The following is a 24160-nucleotide window of genomic DNA, read 5'->3' as shown; positions in this document are numbered from 1 at the left end:
TTATATATTTTACTAGCCATCTCCGGTACGCATTGCTGTGGCCCGGTCTGGTGATCTGGAAAATAAAGTAACAAGAAAGTGTTGGTTTCCAATATATGTAATTTCTTTATGCTTCTGGGTAAATAGTATTTCTTGCTGTTTCTTTGTCAGTATCGATGTGGAGATTGTCTGGTTTGCCTACTCTGGAACACGCAACATAGAATTGTCTTTCTTTAGGGGTCCCTTTCAAATATATGATACTATATCTCTCTGTGTGTGAATCATATATATCTATCTATATCTATGGCTGGATGGCTCTTTGTCAGGAGGGCTTTGATTACATTATCCTGCCCTGGTGAAGGGAGTTGGCCTGGATGGTCTTAAGTATTTTCTGTTGGTCATGGGGGTTCTGTGTGGGAATTTTGCCCCAATTCTGTCGTTAGTGGGGTTCAGAATGCTCTTTGATTTTAGAACTATAAATCCCAGTAACTACAACTCCCAAATGTCAAGATCTATTTCCCCCAAACTCCATCTGTGTTCATATTTGGGCCTATTGAGTATTCGTGCCAAGTTTGGTCCAGATCCATCATTGTTTGAGTCCACAGTGCTCTCTGGATGTAGGTGAACTACAACTTCCAAACTCAAGGTCAATGCCCACCAAACCCTTCTAGTGTTTTCTCTTGGTCATGGGAGTCCTGTGGGCCACGTTTGGTTCAATTCCATCGTTGGTGGAGTTCAGAATGCTCTTTGATTGTAGGGGAACTACAACTCCCAAATGACAAAATCACTCCTTGGGTTAGTAGGTGTCTCGTGGCCAAATTTGACGGCAATTCGTCCAGTGGTTTTTGAGTTATGTTAATCCCACAAAAGAACATTACATTTTTATTTTTATAGATATATCATTTTCTTACCCACGCTTCCTTACCCACCTCTTGGCCCATCCCAAGGGCTCCTGCCTGCCTCTCTGTTTTGAATCTGAAGGCTATAAATATTGTATTTCTCTGCCCAATGGGCATGACGATTTTTGGCAGGCTACTGCAATCATCATCCTTTCCAGCTGGAATGAAATAAAAACCTCGGTGGCTTTCTCTTCAACTTGTTGAGATTTATTCTGGAATACTGGCTTCTTTTCTCACCAGGCAACCCACAATGGCTTGGATCTCTCTATCTACAGCCACTCTAAATTGCTCAACAACAGGAGTTGGAGTCCAAAACACCTGGAGGGCTGAAGTTTGCCCATTCCTGGTCTAGATCCGAGGAAGTCATAGCCTCAATCTCAAGCCAATAGGATTTTGGCCTGCATCAATAGGAGAATAGTGTCTAGATCTAGGGAAGTAATGCTACCCATGCTCTATTCCGCTTTGGTTAGACCACACCTGGAATATTGTGTCCAATTCTGGGCACCACAATTCAAGAGAGATATTGACAATCTGGAATGTGTCCAGAGGAGGGCAACTAAAATGATCAAGGGTCTGGAGAACAAGCCCTATGAGGAGCGGCTTAAGGAACTGGGCATGTTTAGCCTGAAGAAGAGAAGGCTGAGAGGAGATATGATAGCCATGTATAAATATGTGAGAGGAAGCCACAGGGAGGAGGGAGCAAGCTTGTTTTCTGCTTCCTTGGAGACTAGGACGCAATGGAACAATGGCTTCAAACTACATGAGAGGAGATTCCATCTGAACATGAGGAAGAACTTCCTGACTGTGAGAACCGTTCAGCAGTGGAACTCTCTGCCCCAGAGTGTGGTGGAGGCTCCTTCTTTGGAAGCTTTTAAACAGAGGCTGGATGGCCATCTGTCAGGGGTGATTTGAATGCAATATTCCTGCTTCTTGGCAGGGGGTTGGACTGGATGGCCCATGAGGTCTCTTCCAGCTCTTTGATTCTATGATTCTTGGGCTGGATGACCTTTAAGGTATCTTCCAACTCTAGGATTCTATCCTTCTATGTGGTCCTTCTCTGAGACTCTTTCCGAACACAGGGAGCGGGGAGATATGATCAGTCCAGATGGGTGTCCAGTTATTGGACTGCTAATACAGAGCCAAAAGCTCGCCTCTCCCTTGGCAAAGGTTCAAAGATCTGCAGCTCCTTGCCTTAGGCAATGCACATACACGCAGAAGGGTGGATTGCATTATCGCTGGATTCAGTTCCCTGATACTGTCGAACGGGAATGGTAATTGCTGGCATTCCTGGCTGATGGCTGTGTTGGCCGAGAATTCTGGGCATTGCAGTTCAACATCCGGAGGGCTGCCCAGTTACCATTCCTGCCAAGGACAATTTGTGGACTGGATAGCATAGTAGAGGAGGACCTATGAGACTGTGGGAAATAGGTGAACTATAAAATAGAGCAACAAACATCTAACACTAGGACAAAGAAGAGGAAGAAAATAGTTCCTCTCAGCTGCCTTTGGAGAGAGGAAGCCACAGGGAGGAGGGAGCAAGCTTGTTTTCTGCTTCCTTGGAGACTAGGATGCGGAACAATGGCTTCAAACTACAAGAGAGGAGATTCCATCTGAACATTAGGAAGAACTTCCTGACTGTGAGAGCCGTTCAGCAGTGGAACTGTCTGCCCCGGAGTGTGGTGGAGGTTCCTTCTTTGGAAGCTTTTAAGCAGAGGCTGGATGGCCATTTGTCAGGGGTGATTTGAATGCAATATTCCTGCTTCTTGGCAGGGGGTTGGACTGGATGGCCCATGAGGTCTCTTCCAACTCTTTGATTCTATGATTCTATGATTCTAGTGCATGCTGGGCTGGAGGATGGTGGGAGTTGCAATCCAACTCAACTGGAGAACTTCAGATTTAGGAAGGCTGGGGCCCCATTTACACTGCCATATAATGCAGTGCAAACCTCCAGCCCCTTCTACACTGCAATATAAAATTATATGTTTTGAACTGGATTATATGGCAGTATAGACTCATATACTGCCATATACTGCCAGTTCAATGCAGATAATCTGGATAATCTGTTTTGATCATCTGGATTATATGGCGGTGTAGAAGGGGCCTCCTTTATATAGTCAGTGTATACCAGTGGTTCCCAACCTGTGGTCCATGGCCCACCAGTGGTCCGCAAGAACTAAAATATGGTTCCTGGTCTCACCATTACTACAGCGTTGCAACAAGAGCGACTGGTCTCACAAAACCCTCTTATAGTGCTAAGGCTTATTAAATAGATAGAGACTACCGGATGGTATATGTTCTGTATCAGAAGCTAAAGCTGATGTGGTCTATCCAATGCAATTTTCTGAATCGGCACCCCAAATAAACAAAGTGAATCTAAAGTTGACCAAAAACCGATTTGTAACTCTTGTTGTATCCAAGAGTAGGAACACCTCTGCCCTTAGACACTAGGGCTGGGCGGTTTCGTTTCGTTAATTCGTAATTCGTTAATAATTCGTTAATTTTTTCAATTACGAAACGATAACAAACCATTCTGGAGCAATTTAAAAAAACAAACGAATTTTTAAACACGTTTTGTAAATGCTTCGTATTTCGTTATTGTATTAGTTTCGTTATTGTTCTGAGGTCGTTTCGTTATTATTTCCGCATGTCTGGGGCAAGTTTTTTGTTTAATTAGTGAAAAAAAATTATAATATCACACCAACAGTCAACAACAGAGGGAGAGGGAAGCTTCAGAAGTTTTTGGAGGTTTTTTAGCGTATTTCGCGGTCGCGTCCGCCATTAACGAATCGATTCGTTATTGTTTCGGAAATCGATTCGTTAATGTTTTGTAATTTTTTTCACATTTACGAAATTTCGTAAATATCGAACTTTTTAAATGGAAAATTTTGTAATTATTTTAAATAACAAAACACAAAACCCCCCAAAAAACGAATCGATTTTAGAAACAAATTTTTCCGTTGTTACCCAGGCCTATTAGACACCATACCAGTATAGTATAATCAGCAAGCAGGATATTGAAGGATATATGTAAGCAAAGCAATAAAAATGATTGAAACAGTATATTAATTGTTTTTTTAAAATTAAAAAGGAATACAAGCAACCCAGTTAAACAATTTGGTCAATAATTAATAATTGATGACTATATGGAAAATAGACATAAGGACAAGTAACTGGACTTAGCTCACAACTAAGAAACACAAAAATGGATTATATAAATACAAACAAAAAGAGACAAAAACAAGCAGAATTAGAAGGAAGTCGTTTTCTCTCTCTCTTTCTCCCCCCCCCCCCTTTTCCCTTTTTTTAAGGGACCTTTTTTCTTTTTGGGACCTGAATTTTTTTAATTTTTATTTTTTTCTACATTTTTTCATTATAATTTCCTACTTTCCTATCTTCTTGAAAATATTCACCCTCTTTCCATGTATTCTATATTATTTCAATAAAATAAAAATATTTCTCGAAACAGTATAGTCCAAAATAGTATTTTTCAAAGTGTACCCTGAAGTTCATGGACTATCTGTAGTCTTTGAAAAATACTGTTTTGGACTATACTCTTAAAAACACAAGATCCAAAGATGCAAAACCCAAAGGAAGAAGGCAGCATGAAGATCCAATGCCCAGAACAGGAACCTGGCAAAACTTGAAACATGAAACTGGAACTCCACTTGGATACAAGACCGTCATGAAATTCCAGTGCTGATGAGACTGAGCTAAAATCCTTCCTCGTATCATATAAAGATTTTCCTGTTCCATGAACCGAAAGGAAAGCATTTCATTTTCCTTTACAACCAAATAAGGATTTCTTATCTCTCTTTTCTAGCACTTAACTCCTCCAATCTTGATAACTTTCCCTTAGTTTGCAAAAGTCTTGTTTTCTATCTTCAAACTCATTAAATTCTGTACTTGACAAATCATATTTAGAGGACAGTTTCTTAGAGAAAGACTGCTGTGGGCCTCTCCCAGGAAATTGACCTTGGGAATCTACAGGAGAAACACTCCATAATAATAAGAAACCTCAGGCCTCTCAACAAGGCCTGGTCTTGACTCAGGCCCAGAAAAACTCTCATCCCCATTGACATCAGACACAATCACAGGCTGAAGTACAACAACACTTTTGGTTCTAATGTTGGAGAGTGGTCCCTGGTCAAAAAAAGGATGGGAACCATTGGTGTAGACTCATATAATGCAGTTTAACTGCATTGAGCTGCAGTAGATAGGGCCTGGGTTGATGTAAACCTATAGCTATGCATCCAAAAATAAATTCAAGTATTCCACAATATCAGTAAATGTAATAAATACACGTTGATCTACAACATTGAAGACAAAAAATGCTGGGATTTATAGTTTTGTGAGGCACCAGCAATCTTTGGCAAAGATCACTGAACACTTTTGGAAGCGACAACTCCCAGGATTCCATAACATTGCTCCAAGGCAGTTCAAGTGATGTCAAACTGCATTCATCCTACACTGTAGACGCACCCTATGGATTGAGGGCGAGACCCTTTTAAAATGCACCCCACTCACGGTAGTTGCTGAAAAGGGAAGCAAAAGTGGTTTCCAGTTTTGATTTTCTCTAGATTCTAATTGATTCCCTTCCCTCAAGGAGTTCAGCTCACTGTGGAAAAAAAGATGTGAAAATTGCTTCCTAACTTCCACAGTTGCACACACCTGCATTATATTAAATTACAGGGCCTTACACAAGGAAGGAAGAGTTGTCCCCAGGTGTTTAAAAAATGTCAGAACAACCTGCTGGAAAGACAATCTTTTCCTGGTGTGCAAACATCCCAAAGTATTGTTTAGGATTGAAAACTTAGCCTTGCACAGATTATGAGTTTCCCTTTCAGAAGTGTGAGGGTGCATCTACACCAGGCATGGGCAAACTTGGGCCCTCCGGGTGTTTTGGACTTCAACTCCCACAATTCCTAATAGCCTCAGGCCCCTTCCCTGTTAAGCAACTGAGGGGAAAGGAAGGCGCCTGAGGCTGTTAGGAATTACGGGAGTTGAAGTCCAAAACACCTGGAGGGCCCAAGTTTTGCCCATGTCTGATCTACACTGTGGAATTAATACAATTTGACAATGTGAGTGATAGAGCAACAATCACATTGGAAGCTGTTCTGTCGCGCGCTGGGCCTGTAACAGCTGTTTTTTCTATAGGACATATACTATAGAAAGTGGCGTCTAAGAGGAATCATTCTGTAGTGTAACTGCACCAAGAGAAGGGTATGGACTTTGGGAAACTATGACTCCCAGGACTGCACAGCATGGAGATACGGCATAATAGTAAGGAAAGGACCCAGAAAGGCTACTTTTGGCTCCTTCCACAATTTGGGGAAAGGTTTCATTTGTATATGCCCAGCAGAAAGCCAGGGGCGCCTCAAAGAGAGGTTCTCAGGGATTTTTCTGAAGTGATGGTCTTTAGAGTCTTTAATGATACAACAAAGTCTTTATTATGGAACAAACAACAAATCTTCAATGGTTCAAACAACACTTCAAGGCTTTCTTAGTCCAGTCCTCAATAGACTTTGATTAACTATACTTTCTCTGTAAGAAAAAAACCCTATTTAACCTCTCCCAGGCTGTTTACTATCTATGCCTCATTGGTGTGGGTCCTACTACAGATTCCAAATGCGTCTGGGTATCAAGTAGACCTACCAGCCGAGGTCTGTAGATATTTCAGCTGGAGTTCTGTGGATCTGTAATGCTGTCCTCCGAGAATTCTTTGAAAACTTCAGGGCTGTTTTCCTTCTGATTACTGTGAGGCTGAGAGGCCGCGAGCTCTCAGCCAAAGCCTTGGGACCTTTCCCCTGGAATTTCTGTTTCTGTTTCCCCAGATGTTCTTGGGAAAGGAAGCTTTTCTACAGGACAAGCTGGTCTACGTCCTATAGTTTAGCTTCTTTATGCGAGACTGCCCAAAAAATGGCTCCTTTCCCTCCCAGAGCCCAGAACAAGGGGCGGAACCAAAGCTTAATTATGATGGACAGGTGGCCTGCCCTATGACTGCAAACAGATAACAGAAAGAAAATAAAGTTGGAGCTCTTGGTACAGCCGTACCAGCACAGAAGCAGTGTCCATTCACAAAACACTCCTTGGTTATGGTAACACAGGCAGCCTGATGACATGTGTCCTGGTTTTATAAGAAGACATTGATCATGATTCATATAAACCATGTGTAATCAAGTGCGGCCAATGTCTCAGCCTAAGAAAGCACAACGATGTGGCAATGCCACATTCCCTAAACAGCCTTCCCCAAGCTGGCATCCTCCTGGAGCATTCATCCAGAGCATCCATCATCCCCTGTCAGGATGTTAGCGATGGAACCTGTCACCCATCACCATTGGATTGTGAAAACCAGCCCTTGATTCTGGCCTGAACCAACTCCCAGGTCAGTGTTTGTGATTATATTTCCTTCTGCAAAAGAAAGAACCTAACCCAAACGAAGCAGCTGCAAAGAGGGAGGGAAGCCAGGCAGGTTGGTACAGAGCAGGCTTGTCCATAAAATCCCCATCCCTTCAATTATTTGTGAGTGAAAATGCACCACTTTCATATGCCTATCTATCCATCTATTTCATGTTTATTCAATCACTCCATCTCCCTCTGTGGCCTTGATCTCTTCTTCTCACCTGTCCTTTCGGATCTCCTTGTGAGGTCACCACCCACGGAGGAGATACAGGTGGCTTTGCTCTGGACTCCTCCATTTTTTAATGGGGAAGTATGGGTGAGAAAGGTGTGAGGATATAAATAGGAGACGGATCCGTAGGAGGCACCTCTGAGATGTGGGAGAGCGCAAGGAGGCGTTGACTTCTCGCCTTGTTCCGTAGCTTGAAGGCATCTGGGCGTTGCCAAGCCAAAGGGAGACGAGCCGGTTTCTGCGGAAGATGTTTCCCTCCTCTGCGCATCATGTTTATAAGGCGGGCTCCCTGGCAACCTTTTCTGCCAACAGCCTGGACAGGATGGAACCAACAGGCATCTTCTACAGCAAGCCCAATGAGCCGGTGGTCTACAAGGTCCAAGTAACCACTGGCAAGGGCCTTTTGACAGGGACCTTTGATGCCATCTCAATCACCTTGGTGGGCACCAATGGGGAGAGTTCGAAGCACCTTCTGAATCACGTTGGCATCAGTTCTGCTCAAGGATGGGTAAGCTTTGGGGTCCCTGGGTTGGTGGATGGAAAGGATCATCTATAGCTTCTTGATGGAATGAGTGATGGAAGGAATAGATCATCCATAGTCTCTTCATGAAAGGGTTGGTTAAAGGGATAGATCATTCATATCTTCTTGGTGGAAAGGTTGGTGAAAATAAGGAATCGTCTATCGCTTCTTCATGGAAGAATGAATGGAAGGGAAGGATCATCCATAGCTTCTTTATGGAAGAGTTTGTAGAAGGGACAGATCATCCACAGCTTCTTGATGGAAGGGTTGGTGGAAGGGATAATTCCTTTGCAGTGTCTTGGTGGAAGGGTTAGTGGATGGGATGGATCCTCAAGAGCTTCTTGATGGAAGGAACAAATCAAGTCTCAGCTCCTTGATCAAAGAGTTGGTGGAAGGAACTAATCATCCATAGCTTCTTGATGGAAGGAGTGATGAAAAGGATGGATCCTCAGCAGCTTTTTGGTGGAAGAATTGGTGGAAGGGATAGATCATCCACAGCTTCTTCATGGAAGGGTTGATGGCAGGGATGGTTTGTTTACAGCATCTTGCTGGAAGGGCTAGTGGAAGGGATGGATCCTCAAGAGCTTCTTGGTGGAAGGAATGGGTCAGTCACAGCTTCATGAAGCAGGAGACCTGGATATGCAGATAAACTTTTTACATAAATGTAAATAATGTTTGTTAAGAGGTGATGCAGCACGTAGTGCCTTGAGAGTCAACACATGATTTGATGCCCATCTCCAGATTATTTTGGTGACTGATGCGAAGCACTGACTCAACAAGAATGTGCGAAGCTTTTTTTGGGCATGCCAAGCTAATAATTCACCTGCGGTCGATGCCAGATGGGTTGGTTGCCTAGGCCCCTGAACCGCCATTAGATTTTTTCCCCTCTGACTTGCTGCTGGCGAAGTGTATTTTTAATCACAGGTGCAAGAATCCACCTGTGTGCTTTCTCCGTGCCAAGCAGGCATCGTTCCACAAATGTAGGGTTAAGTTGTGGGGAGAAAATGAAAATCAAAGGCTTCATTCCAGCTGTTCTGGGAATATGAAGCTGTGGCACCCCTGTTCTACTCTACACTTTCAGCATTGGGATTGAGAGCTATGTTTGCATTAGATTTGATTTAATCTTGATTTGGTCATTCATCCTCACCCTAATGCCTTTAGTTCACATAGAATCGTAGAATCAAAGAATCAAAGAGTTGGACGAGACCTCATGGGCCATCCAGTCCAACCCCATTCTGCCAAGAAGCAGGAATATTGCATTCAAATCACCCCTGACAGATGGCCATCCAGCCTCTGTTTAAAAGCTTCCAAAGAAGGAGCCTCCACCACACTCCGGGGCAGAGAGTTCCACTGCTGAACGGCTCTCACAGTCAGGAAGTTCTTCCTCATGTTCAGATGGAATCTCCTCTCTACAATAGGAAAATATTTCATAACTTAGTTTCTGTATTAAACCAGGCACCAGGCATAAAAACAGCTTGAAGGAAGCATGGTTCCACTGCATTTTTTTGGTTAGGCCACTCAGTTGCCACCATAACAGGAAGTTTTTTTGGAAGCTATTTCACCTGAGTCTCTTGCTCATAGTAACCACGTGCCATTCCAAGAGCATGCTTAATCTGACATCAGCATTGAGGAAATGCAGGTTAAAGCATTGTGCTGTGGGATCATGAAATGTCAGGAGGGAGATCTCCAATTATTGACTCATGCCTCCAAAAAAAGCCTTGTCTTCAATGGAGGTTTCTTAATTTATTATTTATTTATTTATTTATTTATTTATAGTCATATGTTGTTGATACTGGCCTCTGTAACTGTCTTTTTATGTGTACTGTACACCGCCATGAGTCGCCCGTAAGGGCTGAGAATGGCGGTCAATAAGTGCATCTAATAAATAAATAAGGTTTCTTAATGCACACAAAGCAACACAGGTTGAGCCTCCTTTATCCAAAATGCTTGGTTACTCTGGAATCTGGAATATCTGCATTTGTATATATGCACATAATAAGGTATCTCAGAGATGGGACCCAAGTTTAAACACAAAATTAATGTGTGTTTCACATACACCTAGCCGAAAGGTATTTTATACATACCATTGTTTTAATAGTTTTGGGTATGAAGAATAGTTTGAGCACACTTATTTATTTATCGTGTCAGTATCAACCAAACAATTGTATTACATTTTAAACGAATTTTTAACAAACAGACAAAACAGAGTTTGCAAGCTTGGTAGTTGATTAAATGTCCTTTGCGAGAGCGCAGTCTGTTCAGCGCCTTCCATGTCGCCCCATCTTCTGTGTGCCCAGGGAGGAGTCTCTCATTTGGTAGCAGCCATTGATTGAGGTTCTGGATTTGAGCCTGCCACTTCTGGACTCTCGCTTGCTGAGGTGTTCCAGTGAGTGTCTCTGTAGATCTTAGAAAACTATTTCTTGATTTAAGTCATTGACATGCTGGCTGATACCCAAACAAGGGATGAGCTGGAGATGTCTCTGCCTTGGTCCTTTCACTATTGACTGCTACTTCTCAGTGGATGTCAGGTGGTGCGATACCGGCTAGACAGTGTAATTTTTCCAGTGGTGTAGGGCCTGTAATAATGTGGCATGTCTCATTAAGAACCACCTCAATTGTTTTAGCGTGGTGAGATGTGTTCCACACTGGGCATGCATACTCAGCAGCAGAGTAGCATAGAGCAAGGACAGATGTCTTCACTGTATCTGGTTGTGATCCCCAGGTTGTGCCAGTCAGCTTTCGTATGATATTGTTTCTAGCACCCACTTTTTGCTTGATGTTCAGGCAGTGCTTCTTGTAGGTCAGAGCACGGTCAAGGGTGACTCCCAGGTATTTGGGTGCACTGCAATGCTCCAGTGGGATTCCTTCCCAGGTGATCCTCAGAGCTCAGGATGCTTGTCTGTTCTTGAGGTGAAAAGCACATGTCTGTGTTTTAGATGGGCTAGGGATCAGCTGGTTTTCCCTGCAATAGGCAGTAAGGGCACCTAGAGCTTCGGAGAGCTTCTGTTCTACCATCTCAAAGCTCCCTGCTTGAGCAGTAATGGCACGATCATCAGCATAGATGAAACTCTCTGTCCCTTCTGGCAGTGGCTGGTTATTTGTGTAGATGTTGAACATGGATGGAGTAAGCACGCTCCCCTGAGGCAGGCTGTTCTTCTGTTTCCGCCATCTGCTTCTCTGGCCCTGGAACTCAACAAAAAAGCTCCTGTTTTGTAGCAGGTTTCCTATGAGGCAGGTGAGGTGGTAGTCCTTTGTGACATTATACATTTTTCTCAGGAGGAGGCGGTGGTTCAGGGTATCATAAGCTGCTGACAGGTCTATGAAGACAGCTCCTGTGATCTGCTGCCTTTCAAAGCCATCTTCTATGTGCTGAGTCAAGTTCAGCACTTGCGATGTGCAGCTTTTGCCTTTCCTGAAGCCATCTTGCTGTGGGATCAGACATGGGTCTTTTCCCCCGTAATTCTATGCAAAATAAGTCTCTCCAGAACTTTGTAGAGGTGGCACAACAGGGAGATTGGTCTGTAGCTTTTTGGATCATTATGGTCTTTGCCTGGCTTCAAGATGGCGATGACTCTTGCTTTCCTCCAGATTTTGGGGATCTGACAGGATGCAGTGTGGTTGTTCATCAGCTCCAGCAGCCAGCGCCTTGCTTTTGGACCAAAGTTCTTGATTTGTTCCATCCGTAGATCATCCAGGCCAGCTGCTTTGCCATTTTTACATTTATTGAGAGCCATGTCCAATTCAGTAGATGTAAAGGGTTCATGAAGGTTGTTCTCAATCTCTGGTTGTCTGGCTATTGGTTTCTTTCCTACTTTGGTGACAAGGTTGGGTTTCCCGTTCTTCAAGAGTTGGTGTGCTATCTGGTCTGCCTTTATGTTGGCATGGGTATTAGTTTGTGAGGGGTCATTGCTCAGCTGTCTTAGCAGCCTCCACGCCATCTGGCTGCTCCTGCCCATGTCAACCTCTGGCTGCTCCTGTCCATATTGAGCACACTGAAACAGCAGAAAAACAAAAGAGTTGTTATCATAGGCCCCATCTATACTGGCATATAAAATTCAGATTATCTGCTTTGAACTGGATTATATGGCAGTGTAGACTCATATAATCCAGTTCAAATCAGATAATCTGGACTATCTATTGTGATAATCTGGATTATATGGCAGTGTAGATCCTTCCTCAGTCACCTATATAGATAGCTTTGCATTTTGGAATATTTCAGATTTCAGAATTCTGGATCTGGGTTTGATTTTGCATTATATCTTAAATGCACTGATGTACCTTAGGTTCGGCTTTATTTTGTTGCCAGGCATATTTTAAGGGTGTGTCTACAGACTTTGCACAGAAGAATTAATGAAGTTTGCCATCACCATTCTATGGAATCCTGGGAGTTATAGTTTCACAATGTTTTTTGCCATCTTTGCCCATGTGCTGGGGCTGCCACAAGCTACAATGCCCAAGATTACATAACATTGAGCCATGGCAGTTAAAGTGGTGTTAAACTGCATTAATTCTACCATCTGAATGCATCCCTAAATGTACCACCATTGCATTCCCAGGGAAGAGAGAAGTCCCTCGCCAAAAAGAAGGATAAATACCGGAGTCCCAAAGGCATATGCTCTTGTTTCCACTATGTTTGGATCAGTATAAAACAACATAATGATAAAATGATAAAGCCATTGAATATACATGAAATGTGTATATTTTTAACAGCTGATTTTAACTCATTTTTAGTACTCTTTGTGTTTATTTATTTATTTACTTTATTTGTATATTCTGTTTCAGTGTTTGTATATTTGTATATTTTAAATTGTATACTAATGCTTTTATGTCAAGCCGCATTGAGTCCCCTTTGGGGGAGATAAAGCAGGGTACAAATAATAATAATAATAATAATAATAATAATAATAATAATAATTTCAATCACCCACAAATGCAACCCCACAATCCCCAGCCTGGGAGCACATTTAAAATGGTGTCAAACTGCATTAATTCAACAGAGTAGATGCACCCCTTTTGTTTACTAATATGTAGCCATCCCCAAGGATGGTAAAATATCAAAACATCTGGGCGTCCCCTGGGCAACATCCTTGCAGACAACCAATTCTCTCACACCAGAAGTGATCTGCTGTTTCTCAAGTTGCTCCTGATACGAAAAGAAAAAGATCGCTGCAAAGATTAGGACCTTTCTGAGGCTGGATCTACATTGCCCGATACGTGTATCCCAGGATCCGATCCCAGATTATCTGACTGAGTATACACTGCCATATAATCTGGGGTAAACAGATAATCTGGGGCCAGATCCTGGGATATAGGGCAGTCTAGATCCAGCCTGACTCCTCATGTGAACTCTGACCTGATTCCAACTCATGGCTGAATGAAATTGCAGTCATTGTCCTGCAGGTGTCGCTGTTCTTCCATTCTTCACTGCAGTGCCATTTTTGGCTCAAAAAGAGATAAGACCCAAGGTCTAGGTTTAAAAAGCCTCTGTCAAAGAAACTCATTTTTACAGTCTTTCAAGGAGACTGGTTCAGTTTCCCCTTTTCTTGTCTTTGTCTTGCTGGATGTGTGCTGTCAACCGCTGGGCCTGTAGCAATTGTCTATTAACAGCAATTGTCTCTATATGCTCAGCAGGACACCCGGGGTGCCTCGGCTGAGAGGCCCTATAGATTTCCCTATGCAAAGTCTTTAGAAGCTTAGAAAGTTTAACAAGGTTCTTTATTAATGCTTAAATCTTCAACAAGTCAATCAAATACTTTAAAACTCTGGAAAACTGGTAGCTTTCTTAATCTGCCCACAAGGGACAGGCCACTTGCTTCAAGAACTGTTTCTTTCTTCTATAAAGGAAATCCTTGACCCTTCCCTTGGCAATCTGTTCTTAGGCTGGCATGGGGCCCTACTCCCAGTCCCATTTTGCTTTATGGGAAACCCGAGTAGACTTTACTAGCAAAGACTTTGTAAATTTTCCAGCTGGTGTCCTTTACCTTCTAGCAAAGCTGGCTGTATTCTTAGTAAAGCTGTGGAACTGCTTTCCCCCAAAGTTTGTGAGAAACGAAGCTTTCTACAGGTGGGAGAAGCTCTCACGTCCTGTAACTGAGCTTGTGAACTGTAAGACAGAACTAAAAACTTTCTTTTACCTCCCAGAACCCTGGGGAAAGGGGACTTAATGAACTTAATGATGAAAGAACTTAATGATGATAGACAGGTGGCTGGCCCTATGGCTGCAGCCTGGACGGAACCACCCAAATGCAAAATGCATGGCCAAAACAAAGGCATGCATAGCAAGGAAATTTAGGCTTCTTGTACAGCTGTACCAGCACAGGATGTGCTTTTTGGTGTTGGGAGGAAGAAGAAGGCAGCATCTTGTAGTGTAGTAGAATTAATGCAATTTGTCTTCTGTATCAGAAGGATCATGAATCTACTCTGGATTTTAGTCCAAAATTTAAAGGAATTACATTTTCTTTGGGATTTTGGACTGAGGGTGTGTTATGAATAACTTTCCCACACTGGAAAAGAATATCCCACTTCTGACTCCAATTTGTCATGAATAACTTTTCAATAACTTTAAAGCATAGGTTCTTTTTATTGCAATTTCCAATGTGAGAGGGTATATCAGAACCTTTACACAACTTTTACACAAAGAATGACATTGGACATACAGATTCTATGCAGCTACATTGGATTTACAAGCAAACAAAGAAGAATTACATTTTCAATCACCATTCACACACATGTACATGCATTCATCGTCATGCATCCAAATATTACCATATCCTTTTTTCCCTCCTTGGAGAAGCACCTGTTAGGCCAGGCCCTGCTCTCTTACAGCCTGCCAACGCATAGTTCCAAAACTTCCATAACACCAACACTTCAGAATGCTGTCAAAACTTCTTTCCATAAGTCGTCTTCCATCCTGGCTCCATCTCAGTTTCCTGGCTAGATGTTGATCTTCTTGATTGGTGTTAATAAATGCAAGGCTTTTGTTGACTTCCTTCTTAACATTGTAAACATTTATCTTATCACTGCCCAGTTCTTATCACAGTTTACTTTTTAGTTCTCATTTGCAACTTTTAATCACGGTCCAGCAAGCAGGTGGTTAGTAATTGCAGGTCTTAATATTTTACTGATGTTTCCAAAATTATTAACTCCTTCCTTACATCCTGGCCCCATCTCAATTTCCTGGTCAGATGTTGATCTTCTTGATTGGTGTTGATAAATGGAAGACTTGTGTTGACTTTCTTCTTAACATTGTAAACATTTATCTTATCACTGTCCAGTTCTTATCACAGTTTACTTTTTAGTTCTCATTAGCAACTTTTAATTACAGTCCAGCAGTCATTGTTAGTCATTGCAGGCCTTAATATTTTACTTAATATTTTACGAATGTTTCCAAAATTATTAATTCCATCCATACATCCTGGCTCCATCTCAGTTTCCTGGCCAGATGTTGAACTTCTTGATTGGTGTTGATAAACGCAAGGCTTATGTTGACTTCCTTCTTAACATTGTAAACATTTATCTTAGCACTGTCCAGTTCTCATCACAGTTTACCTTTTAGTTCTCATTAGCAACTTTTAATTACAGTCCAGCAAGCAGGTAGTTAGTCATTGCAGGCCTTAATATTTTACTGATGTTTCCAAAATTATTAACTCCATCCATACATCCTTCCATACTTTCATTCATACCCACAGATCATTTCAAATCCACATTTATCAAATCTGCAATGATATTTTCGTGACAGGTGCGTGCCACGCCACTGCAGGAATGAATGTAGTGTGATGCCACATTCACTACCATGGCTCAGTGCTATGGAATAATGAGAGCTAGAGTTTGAGACATTATATCCTGCCTTCTTCATCCCATGATAGGAGAAAATGACTCCCAAGTCTTTCCCAACAGGTAGAAGACCACGAGGTGCCTTGTGACTATGACCTGGGCTCGATCCTCCTGATCCGCCTCCATAAGGATCCCTATTCTTTCTTCCCGGAGAGCAGTTGGTTCTGCGATGCTGTACGAGTGACGTCCCCAGAGGGAGACGTTTATAGTTTCCCCTGTTACTCCTGGATAGAGGGATACTGTACCGTGTCCTTCCGGGAAGGAGCAGGTAAGACCTTTCGAAACAAATGGCAGAGGCCTTAGTAAAGATGCTATCACAATTAATACATATGCATCCTTAGAATCCCCATCTAAAGCATTTCACAGCTTTAGTAGGAAGAGTAGGAAAACATGCTGATTTTCCCAATTTCCTTCCATCTAGCTAAAACTGCTTCGGATGATACTCACTATTTGCAGCGGAGACACCGCCGGGAAGAGTTGGTGCAGAAGCACAGCAAATATGGGTGAGTTGGAAACAAACCACTAGATTTGTAATTTTTGACACTATTAATCAAGGTATCTATATCTAGTTCAGCTGCATTTGGCAAGCAGATGGCTATTACTCTGAATGCTGCTGTGTACCTTCTAGTTCAGTGGTTCTCAACCTTACTAATGCCGCGACCCCTTAGTATAGGTCCTCATGTTGTGGTGACCCCCAACATTAACGTTATTTTCATTGCTACTTCATTACTGTTGTTTTGCTCCTGTTATGAATCGTAATGTAAATATCTGATATGCAGGATGTATTTTCAGTCACTGGACCAAATTTGGCACAAATACCTGATACACCCAAATTTGAATACTGGTGGGGTTAGGGTGATTGATTTTGTTATTTGGTAATGCTGGAGTTGCTGGGATTTATAGTTCACCTACAATCAAAGAGCCTTCTGAACTCCATCAATGATGGAATTGAATAAAACTTGGCACACAGAATTCCCATGACCAAGAGAAAATACTGTTGAGGTCTGTTTCCCTCAAACTCCACCAGTGTTCACATTTGGGCATATTGGGTATTTGGGCAAGTTTGGTCCAGATCCATTATTGTTTGAGTCCACAATGCTCTCTGGATATAGGTGAACTACAACTCCAAACTCAAGGTCAATGCCCACCAAACCCTACTTTTTGTTGGTTATGGTAGTTCTGTGTGCCAAGTTTGGTTCAATTCCATTGTTGGTGGCGTTCAGAATGTTCTTTGATTGTAGGTTAACTATAAGTCCCAGCAACTATAACTCCCAAATGGCAATATCAATCCCTCCCAAGACCACCAGTATTCAAATATGGGTGTCTAGAGTATTGTGCCAAATTTGGTTCAGTGAATGAAAATACATCCTGCATACCAGATGTTTACATTACAATCCATAACAGTAGCAAAACTAGAGTTGTGAAATAGCAACAAAAATAATTTTATGTTTGGGGGTTAACACAACATGAGGAACTGTATTAAGGGGTCGCGGCATTAGGAAGCCTGAGAACCACTGATCTAGAACATGTTGAGAAAGGACACATTTCACTGGATGCAGATAGATGAAATTCCGGATACGAAGCCTATGGGAATGGGTGTCTCTCATACTGTATATTAACCTGACCTCTTTTTACTTTTTCCTGTGCCTAGATGGAAGGAATACCTCCCAGCGGTCCCATGGTGCGCTGATATTGACAGCCCCAACTCCATGGAGTACAACATCCAGTATTCTTTCCCCAAATCTACAGCCTTTTTCGGGCGCGGAACAATGGCGTAAGTGTTTTGACGCAGTGCTGTCCACCCTAAGAGTGAAATAATTTGGTGCCCCTGCACTATTATAGCTCAGTTGTGGTGCTTATAAAACAACAACACCAAAAGTAAGCAATTCCATCCATTCATTTATTCATTCTGCAACAATGGACCACGATGGAGAATTGTTATTATTCCCCAAATCCAGTCTGGCCAAATATTTTCAGTTTAAACAGCCAACGTATTGAAATGGCAGGAAGAAGGTTTCAGGAAAAGAGACAAAGAGAGTTCCGGAGGTCTAAAAAAAAGCACGGATTTATTTCCAGCTGGGGCCCTGGAGTGGACTATGTCCAAAAGCACTAGAGCAATAATAGAGGCGTTTCACTGTGCCTTTATACCTTTCAAATTCAAGCAAACAAAGAACATGCTTCTACATACATTAACGTCACTCACGGTGTCACCTTAGCATCATAAGAATATCAAATTCTACCTTCCAACATGCAAAAAGCATGTTTCTGTGTATTTCTTTCTAGCAGCATCTTACATTCATCAATCAAGGGGCCCACTTGGACCTGTCATTGAGGAGGCATTGGCTCCTTCTCGAGAAGGAAGACACTGGGCTTTTCGTACCAGCCTGTGTGGCTTATCTCTCTCTTGGGATGTATAGATAACATGCCTCCCTCTTTAGTCCCTCTCTTGCTGTGCCTGGACACAGCTTGTTTGCCTGTTAGCATTCTTTCTATACAGAGAGAGAACTTGATTTTTCTTTACATTTCAGTGCTTGTAAAGTACATACATAAATCAATCAATAAATATCTATTTTTCCAATATCTCCTCATCAATATAGTGTCAGAGCATCTAGGAGCCCCAGTGGCGCAGTGGGTTAAACCTTTGTGCCAGCAGGACTGAAGACTGAGAGGTCATAGGTTTGAATTTGGGGAAAGCGTGAATGAGCTCCCTCTGTCAGCTCCAGCTCAGCATGCGGGGACATGAGAGAAGCCTCCCACAAGGATGGTAGAACATCAAAGCATCCGGGCATCTCCTGGGTAGCGTCCTTGCAGATGGCCAATTCTCTCACACCAGTAGCGACTTGCAGTTTTTCAAGATGCTTCTCACACACACACACACAAATTTAACCACTAATATCATAAACTGTGACTGGATGAATATATAATATTTCTAATAAGCATGACAAAGAGATAGATGTGCATATGTGTACCAGAAAATACAACAATAACAAAAAGGCATTTGAATCTCATTATTCAAAAGGAGGTGTGAAAAGTTCAATGCAAACGAATATCTTTCACCCAGTTTTGTTTTTTTCCAAAATGTTGTTGGCTTTGGCTGGATTTTAAACCAGTCTGTCCTAGTTCTGGGAAAGGAATTTCAACCTAATGGATGGTTTTCTTTTGACGTCTCTCACTAGCAAAACGGTTGTTTTGCTCAGGAGTCAAATTGTTACTGATTTGCTCATTAATTCTTGATTGTCTTTTCCTATTTTCCTTGAGTGAGTGGTAGGGCACAGACACCCTGTGATAATTTAGCATGTCTCATTAAGAGCCACATGCACTGTTTTAGCATGGTGAGATGTGTTCCACACTGGGCATGCATACTCAGCAGCAGAGTAGCAAAGTGCAAGGGTAGATGTCTTCACTGTGCCTGGTTGTGATCCCCAGGTTGTGCCAGTCAGCTTTCGAATGGTATTATTTCTAATGCCCTCTTTTTGCTTGATATTCAGGCAGTGCTTCTTGTAGGTCAAGCACCGTCCAGTGTAACTCCCAGGTATTTGGGTGCCTTGTAAATTGTATCTTAATTGAATATGTTGCAGGATTTAAACTGCATTGTTTTTAATGTTTGGATGAAGATCATTATCATTTTTATTTCACCTGCCAACCTGTGTCATTTTAGTATATCTAAGGTTCCACCTACATTGCCATATAATGCAATTCGAAACTGCATTGTATGGTAGCATATTCATATCATGCAGAAGCAGGAGAAAATTTCTGATGTAAATAAAGCGGTGCCTTATCTTGCCAATGCAGTTGACATGCTTATCATCCATATCTTTATGAATTGCACCAGCATATCCCGCAGCTGAATCTTGGCACGAAATGCACATTCCAGCGTTGCCTGTAGATCCTGATTTCAAATTGTACTCGGGAAGGAACTGCAAAGGGACTGAGATCAAGATAGCTCAAGTCTCCGAGTTCTAGTATACACCTACCAATCCCTTATGTTTTGGGGGTTGGACTAGATGGCCCATGTGGGGTATTCCTACTATTATTCTATGATAAGTGGCCAGCCACTGGTCAAAGGACATTTAATAGAATACCAAGTCTGCAAATTTTGTGTTTTTGTTTGTTTGTTTGTTTGTAATGCAATACAACTGTTTTGGTTCGCTCCTGACACAATAATTCTGTAATTCTGTGTTCACCATCTTGAAGCCCTCTTTTATGGCTCATCCCCAAATGAGACTAGGGGTGCATCTACATTGTAGAATTAATGCAGTTTGACACCTCTTTCCCAGTTCACTTGTCCCAAGTCCATCTCCAGGTGTGGCATTTGTAAAAAGGATGTGCTTGGGACCCAAAAACACTACATCTGGATGGGCCAATGGCCTGATTCTATATCAACCTTCCAGATGTTGTCAGACTGCAAATCCCATCAGCCTTCGCCAATCAAGACTTATATGAAGTCCTGCTTCCTTGGAGACTAGGACATGGAACAATGGCTTCAAACTACAAGAGAGGAGATTCCATCTGAACATGAGGAAGAATTTCCTGATGTGAGAGCTGTTCAGCAGTGGAACTCTCTGCCCCGGAGTGTGGTGGAGGCTCCTTCTTTGGAAGCTTTTAAACAGAGGCTGGATGGCCATCTGTCAGGGGTGATTTGAATGCAATATTCCTGCTTCTTGGCAGAATGGGGTTGGACTGGATGGCCCATGAGGTCTCTTCCAACTCTTTGATTCTATGATTCTATGAAGGGATGCTATGCATTACAGTCCAATACGTGAAAGTGCACCAGGTATAAATGGGATTACCTTCCAGATGTTGTCAGACTGCAAATCCCATCAGCTTTCACCAATCAGGGGTTATATTAAGGGATGCTATGCATTGCAGTCCAATATATAGAGGTGTACTCTGTGTAAATGGAAGCATTTCAATCTCCAGAATCTCAGGATTTGGGGAGTTGCAGTCCAAAAGGGAATATCTCCAAACTTTGGCGGTCTACTAATGTGGTTTGACACCACTTGAACTGCCATGGCTCAAAGTTATGGGATCCTTGGAGGAGTAGTTTTGCAAGATCTTTACCTTCCTGTACCATATAGTACTGGTGCCTCAGCAAACTACAATTCCCAGGATCCTATAGCATTGATCCATGGCAATCAAAGTGTGTGTCAAACTGCATTCATTCTACAGTGTTGTAGATGCACCCTTTGTGTACAAGGAAGCATCCCATTGTGTAGAAAAAACATAACAGAATCAAATCTCTTGATTTTAGCACTATTTGTGAAGACAAAGTGATCTCACTGCTTCCTTCTTCTCCTTCTTCTCTCAGCCTTTTTGAGGCCAAAATGAAAGGCTTCCTGGACAAACCTTATTCCTGGGGGAAACTCGAGGACATCCGCAAGGTCTTCTGGTTCTATCACACTCCTGCCACAGGTTAGTGATGGTCAAGCAATGGCCATTGATGATGGTCAAGTTGCAAGCTTTCCCTTCCTCACCTCTGTAATTCCCCCCTTTATGGATTTGCAAAAGAAATGTCTATCCCATAATATATACATGCCATTTAAGTCAGTAAAGTGGTCATATAGCATTGACTGGGATTTGGTTCCAGGACCCTCGTGTAGATATCACAACGTTGATGCTGAAGTCCCATTATATAGAATGACACAGTTAAATGGCATCGTATAAAATGAAAAACCAATATTTGTTTTTTTTTAAATTATTTGGAATATTTTAAAGTTGTGGATGGTGGTATCTTTGGGTGCAAAATTTGCGGATACAGAGGGCCAATAATTGCATGGTATACATTGGGGGAATTAATGCCTTCTGAGAAGATATGTCAAATGAAAAGTGACATAAATAAAATGAGAAAATATCATGCATCTACGATGCTGATTTGCATCTACTAGGTTGATTTAATGCAGTTTGACGTCCCTTGCACTCTCATGGCTCAATGCTATGAAATCCTGGGAGTTTTAGTTTTACAAAGTCTTTAGCCAAGAGTACTGGGCCCCTACCAAACTACAACTCCTAGGATTCCATACCATTAATATAATATAAGTAAAGGTAGAGGCTTCCCCTGACATTAAGTGCTTATCTCCATTTCCAAGCCGAAGAGCCAGCGTTGTCCGTAGAGATCTCCAAGGTCATGTGGCTATCATGACTGCATGGAGCGGCGTTACCTTCTCACAGAAGCAGTACCTATTGATCTACTCCCATTTGCATGTTATCGAACTGCTAGGTTGGCAGAAGCTGGGCCTAACAGCAAGAGCTCACCCCGTTCCCTCGATTTGAACTGCCAACCTTTCAGTCAGCAAGTTCAACAGCTCATCGGTCTAATCCGCTATGCCACCAGGGGGCATAGTAATATATAATATACTTTGGGTTGTTGTAGGCTTTTTTGGCTTATATGACCATGTTCTAGAGCAGTGGTTCTCAACCTGTGGGTCCCCAGGTGTTTTGGCCTACAACTCCCAGAAATCCCAGTCAGTTTACCACTGTTAGGATTTCTGGGAGTTGAAGGCCAAAACATCTGGGGACCCACAGGTTGAGAACCACTGTTCTAGATGCATTGCCATAGATGCAGGTGAAATGTGAGGAGTGAATGCCTCTAGAACATGGCTATATAGCCCGAAAAAACCTACAACAACCCAGTGATTCTGGCCATGAAAGCCTTCGACAATATAATATACTTTATTTATATTCCGCTCTATCTCCCCCAGGGAACTTAAGACAGAGTACAGAACACATATATGGCAGTCAATGCCATTATACAATTGACAAGAACAGACAATACATAAACAGAGGCATAGGCTTTCCCCGTCTTTTTCCATCACCGGCATCTGGAGTCTGTGCTCGACTGACCATGGGGAGGTGCTGTTGCTCCATCTTCCATGCTAAGGATCTTTTGTTGTCCCTAGATGACCTCCCAACCAAATTTTCGGCATGTCCTTATGGATGCCTTTTATTACCTCCCTGCTTAAAGTGGTACCTATTTATCTACTCACGTTGCTGCTAGGTGAGCAGAAGCTAGTCTGATGGCCAGAAGCTCACCCGGACCCGGGCTTGAACTGTCAATCTTTCAACTGGCAAGACTTTCTGCAGCTGGCGGTTAATTTGCTGTGCTAAAGCCCGGCATTGAGCTTTGGCAGTTAAAGTGAGGTCAAATTGCATTAAGTCTGCAATGTAGATGCACCCACGGACCAGAATTTGTAATTATTTTGACCAATACCCTGTGCCTATCTATCTGCCTCTCTTTCTACTTTTCTCCATCTCCCCAGAATATGTGTTTCAGCACTGGAATGATGATGAATTCTTTGGCTATCAGTTTCTTAATGGGATCAACCCCATCTTGATCCAGAAATGTGACCGGATCCCCGAAAATTTCCCTGTCACCCAAGATATGGTGGCCGGTCCTTTGGGAGAACACACTACCCTCAGAGAGGAGCTGAAGGTAATTTATTTTCTCTACGTATTCAAATAGGAGAACTTAAAGAAACTATCCAGTGAGCTCCAGATTTCAGTCCATATTTTAAAGGAACTATCTAATGCACTGAAGCCAAACAAGCAAAAAGTTTGACATTTTGGTTTAATATTCCTTTTAACCCGGAATTGATATTCTGGCCTGTTAAACTTGGCACTTAGTTGGAGAGTTAAAGGCAAGTCGTGTCTACAATGCAGAAATGCTATATATTGGGTTGCTGTGAGTTTTCTGGGCTGTATGGCCATGTTCCAGAAGCATTCTCTCCTGATGTTTCACCTGCATCTATGGCAGGCATCCTCAGAGGTTGTGAGGTCTGTTGGAAATAGGAAAATGGGGTTTATATATCTGTGGATTGTCCAGGGTGGGAGAAAGAACTCTTTTCTGTTGGAGGTAGGTGTGAATGTTGCAATTGGCCACCTTGATTAGCATTTAATGGCCTAGCAGTTCCAAGGTGTAGCTGCTTCCTGCCTGGAGGAATCCTTTCTTGGGAGGTGATTAGCTGGCCCTGATTATTTCTTGTCTGGAATTGGCCTGTTTTTGAGTGTTGTTCTTTATTTATTGTCCCAATTTTAGAGTTTTTAAATACTGGTAGCCAGATTTTGCTCAATTTCATGGTTTCCTCCTTTCTGTTGAAATTGTCCACATGCTTGTGGATTTCAGTGGATTCTCTGTGTAGTCTGACATGGTGGTTGTGAGAGTGGTCCAGCATTTCTGTGTTCCCAAATAATACGCTGTGTCCAAATTGCTATATATTTTTTGACACCAGTTTAACTGCCAATGCTGTGGAACAATGGGAATTGTCGTTTGGTGAGTCTTTGGCAGAGAAGACAAAATATCTTGGG

General features: G+C 42.3%; 1 protein-coding gene across 1 annotated transcript in view; it reads left to right on the top strand.

Moving 5' to 3' along the window:
* The first annotated feature begins 7660 nt into the window (after positions 1–7660).
* Positions 7661–24160, top strand: part of LOC132777576 (polyunsaturated fatty acid lipoxygenase ALOX15B-like) — a 31251-nt gene continuing 14751 nt past the window's right edge. Inside the window, exons 1-6 of the mRNA XM_060779936.2 lie at positions 7661–8014; positions 15923–16127; positions 16281–16362; positions 17511–17633; positions 21168–21271; positions 23116–23288. Coding sequence (XP_060635919.2) covers positions 7754–8014; positions 15923–16127; positions 16281–16362; positions 17511–17633; positions 21168–21271; positions 23116–23288 — 948 coding nt within the window. The 5' untranslated portion in view covers positions 7661–7753. The remainder of the gene's footprint in view (positions 8015–15922; positions 16128–16280; positions 16363–17510; positions 17634–21167; positions 21272–23115; positions 23289–24160) is intronic.

Source organism: Anolis sagrei, chromosome 6 (assembly GCF_037176765.1).
Source record: "Anolis sagrei isolate rAnoSag1 chromosome 6, rAnoSag1.mat, whole genome shotgun sequence".
In the NCBI taxonomy this organism is placed as follows: domain Eukaryota; kingdom Metazoa; phylum Chordata; class Lepidosauria; order Squamata; family Dactyloidae; genus Anolis; species Anolis sagrei.
This window is presented reverse-complemented; position numbering and strand designations above follow the sequence as displayed.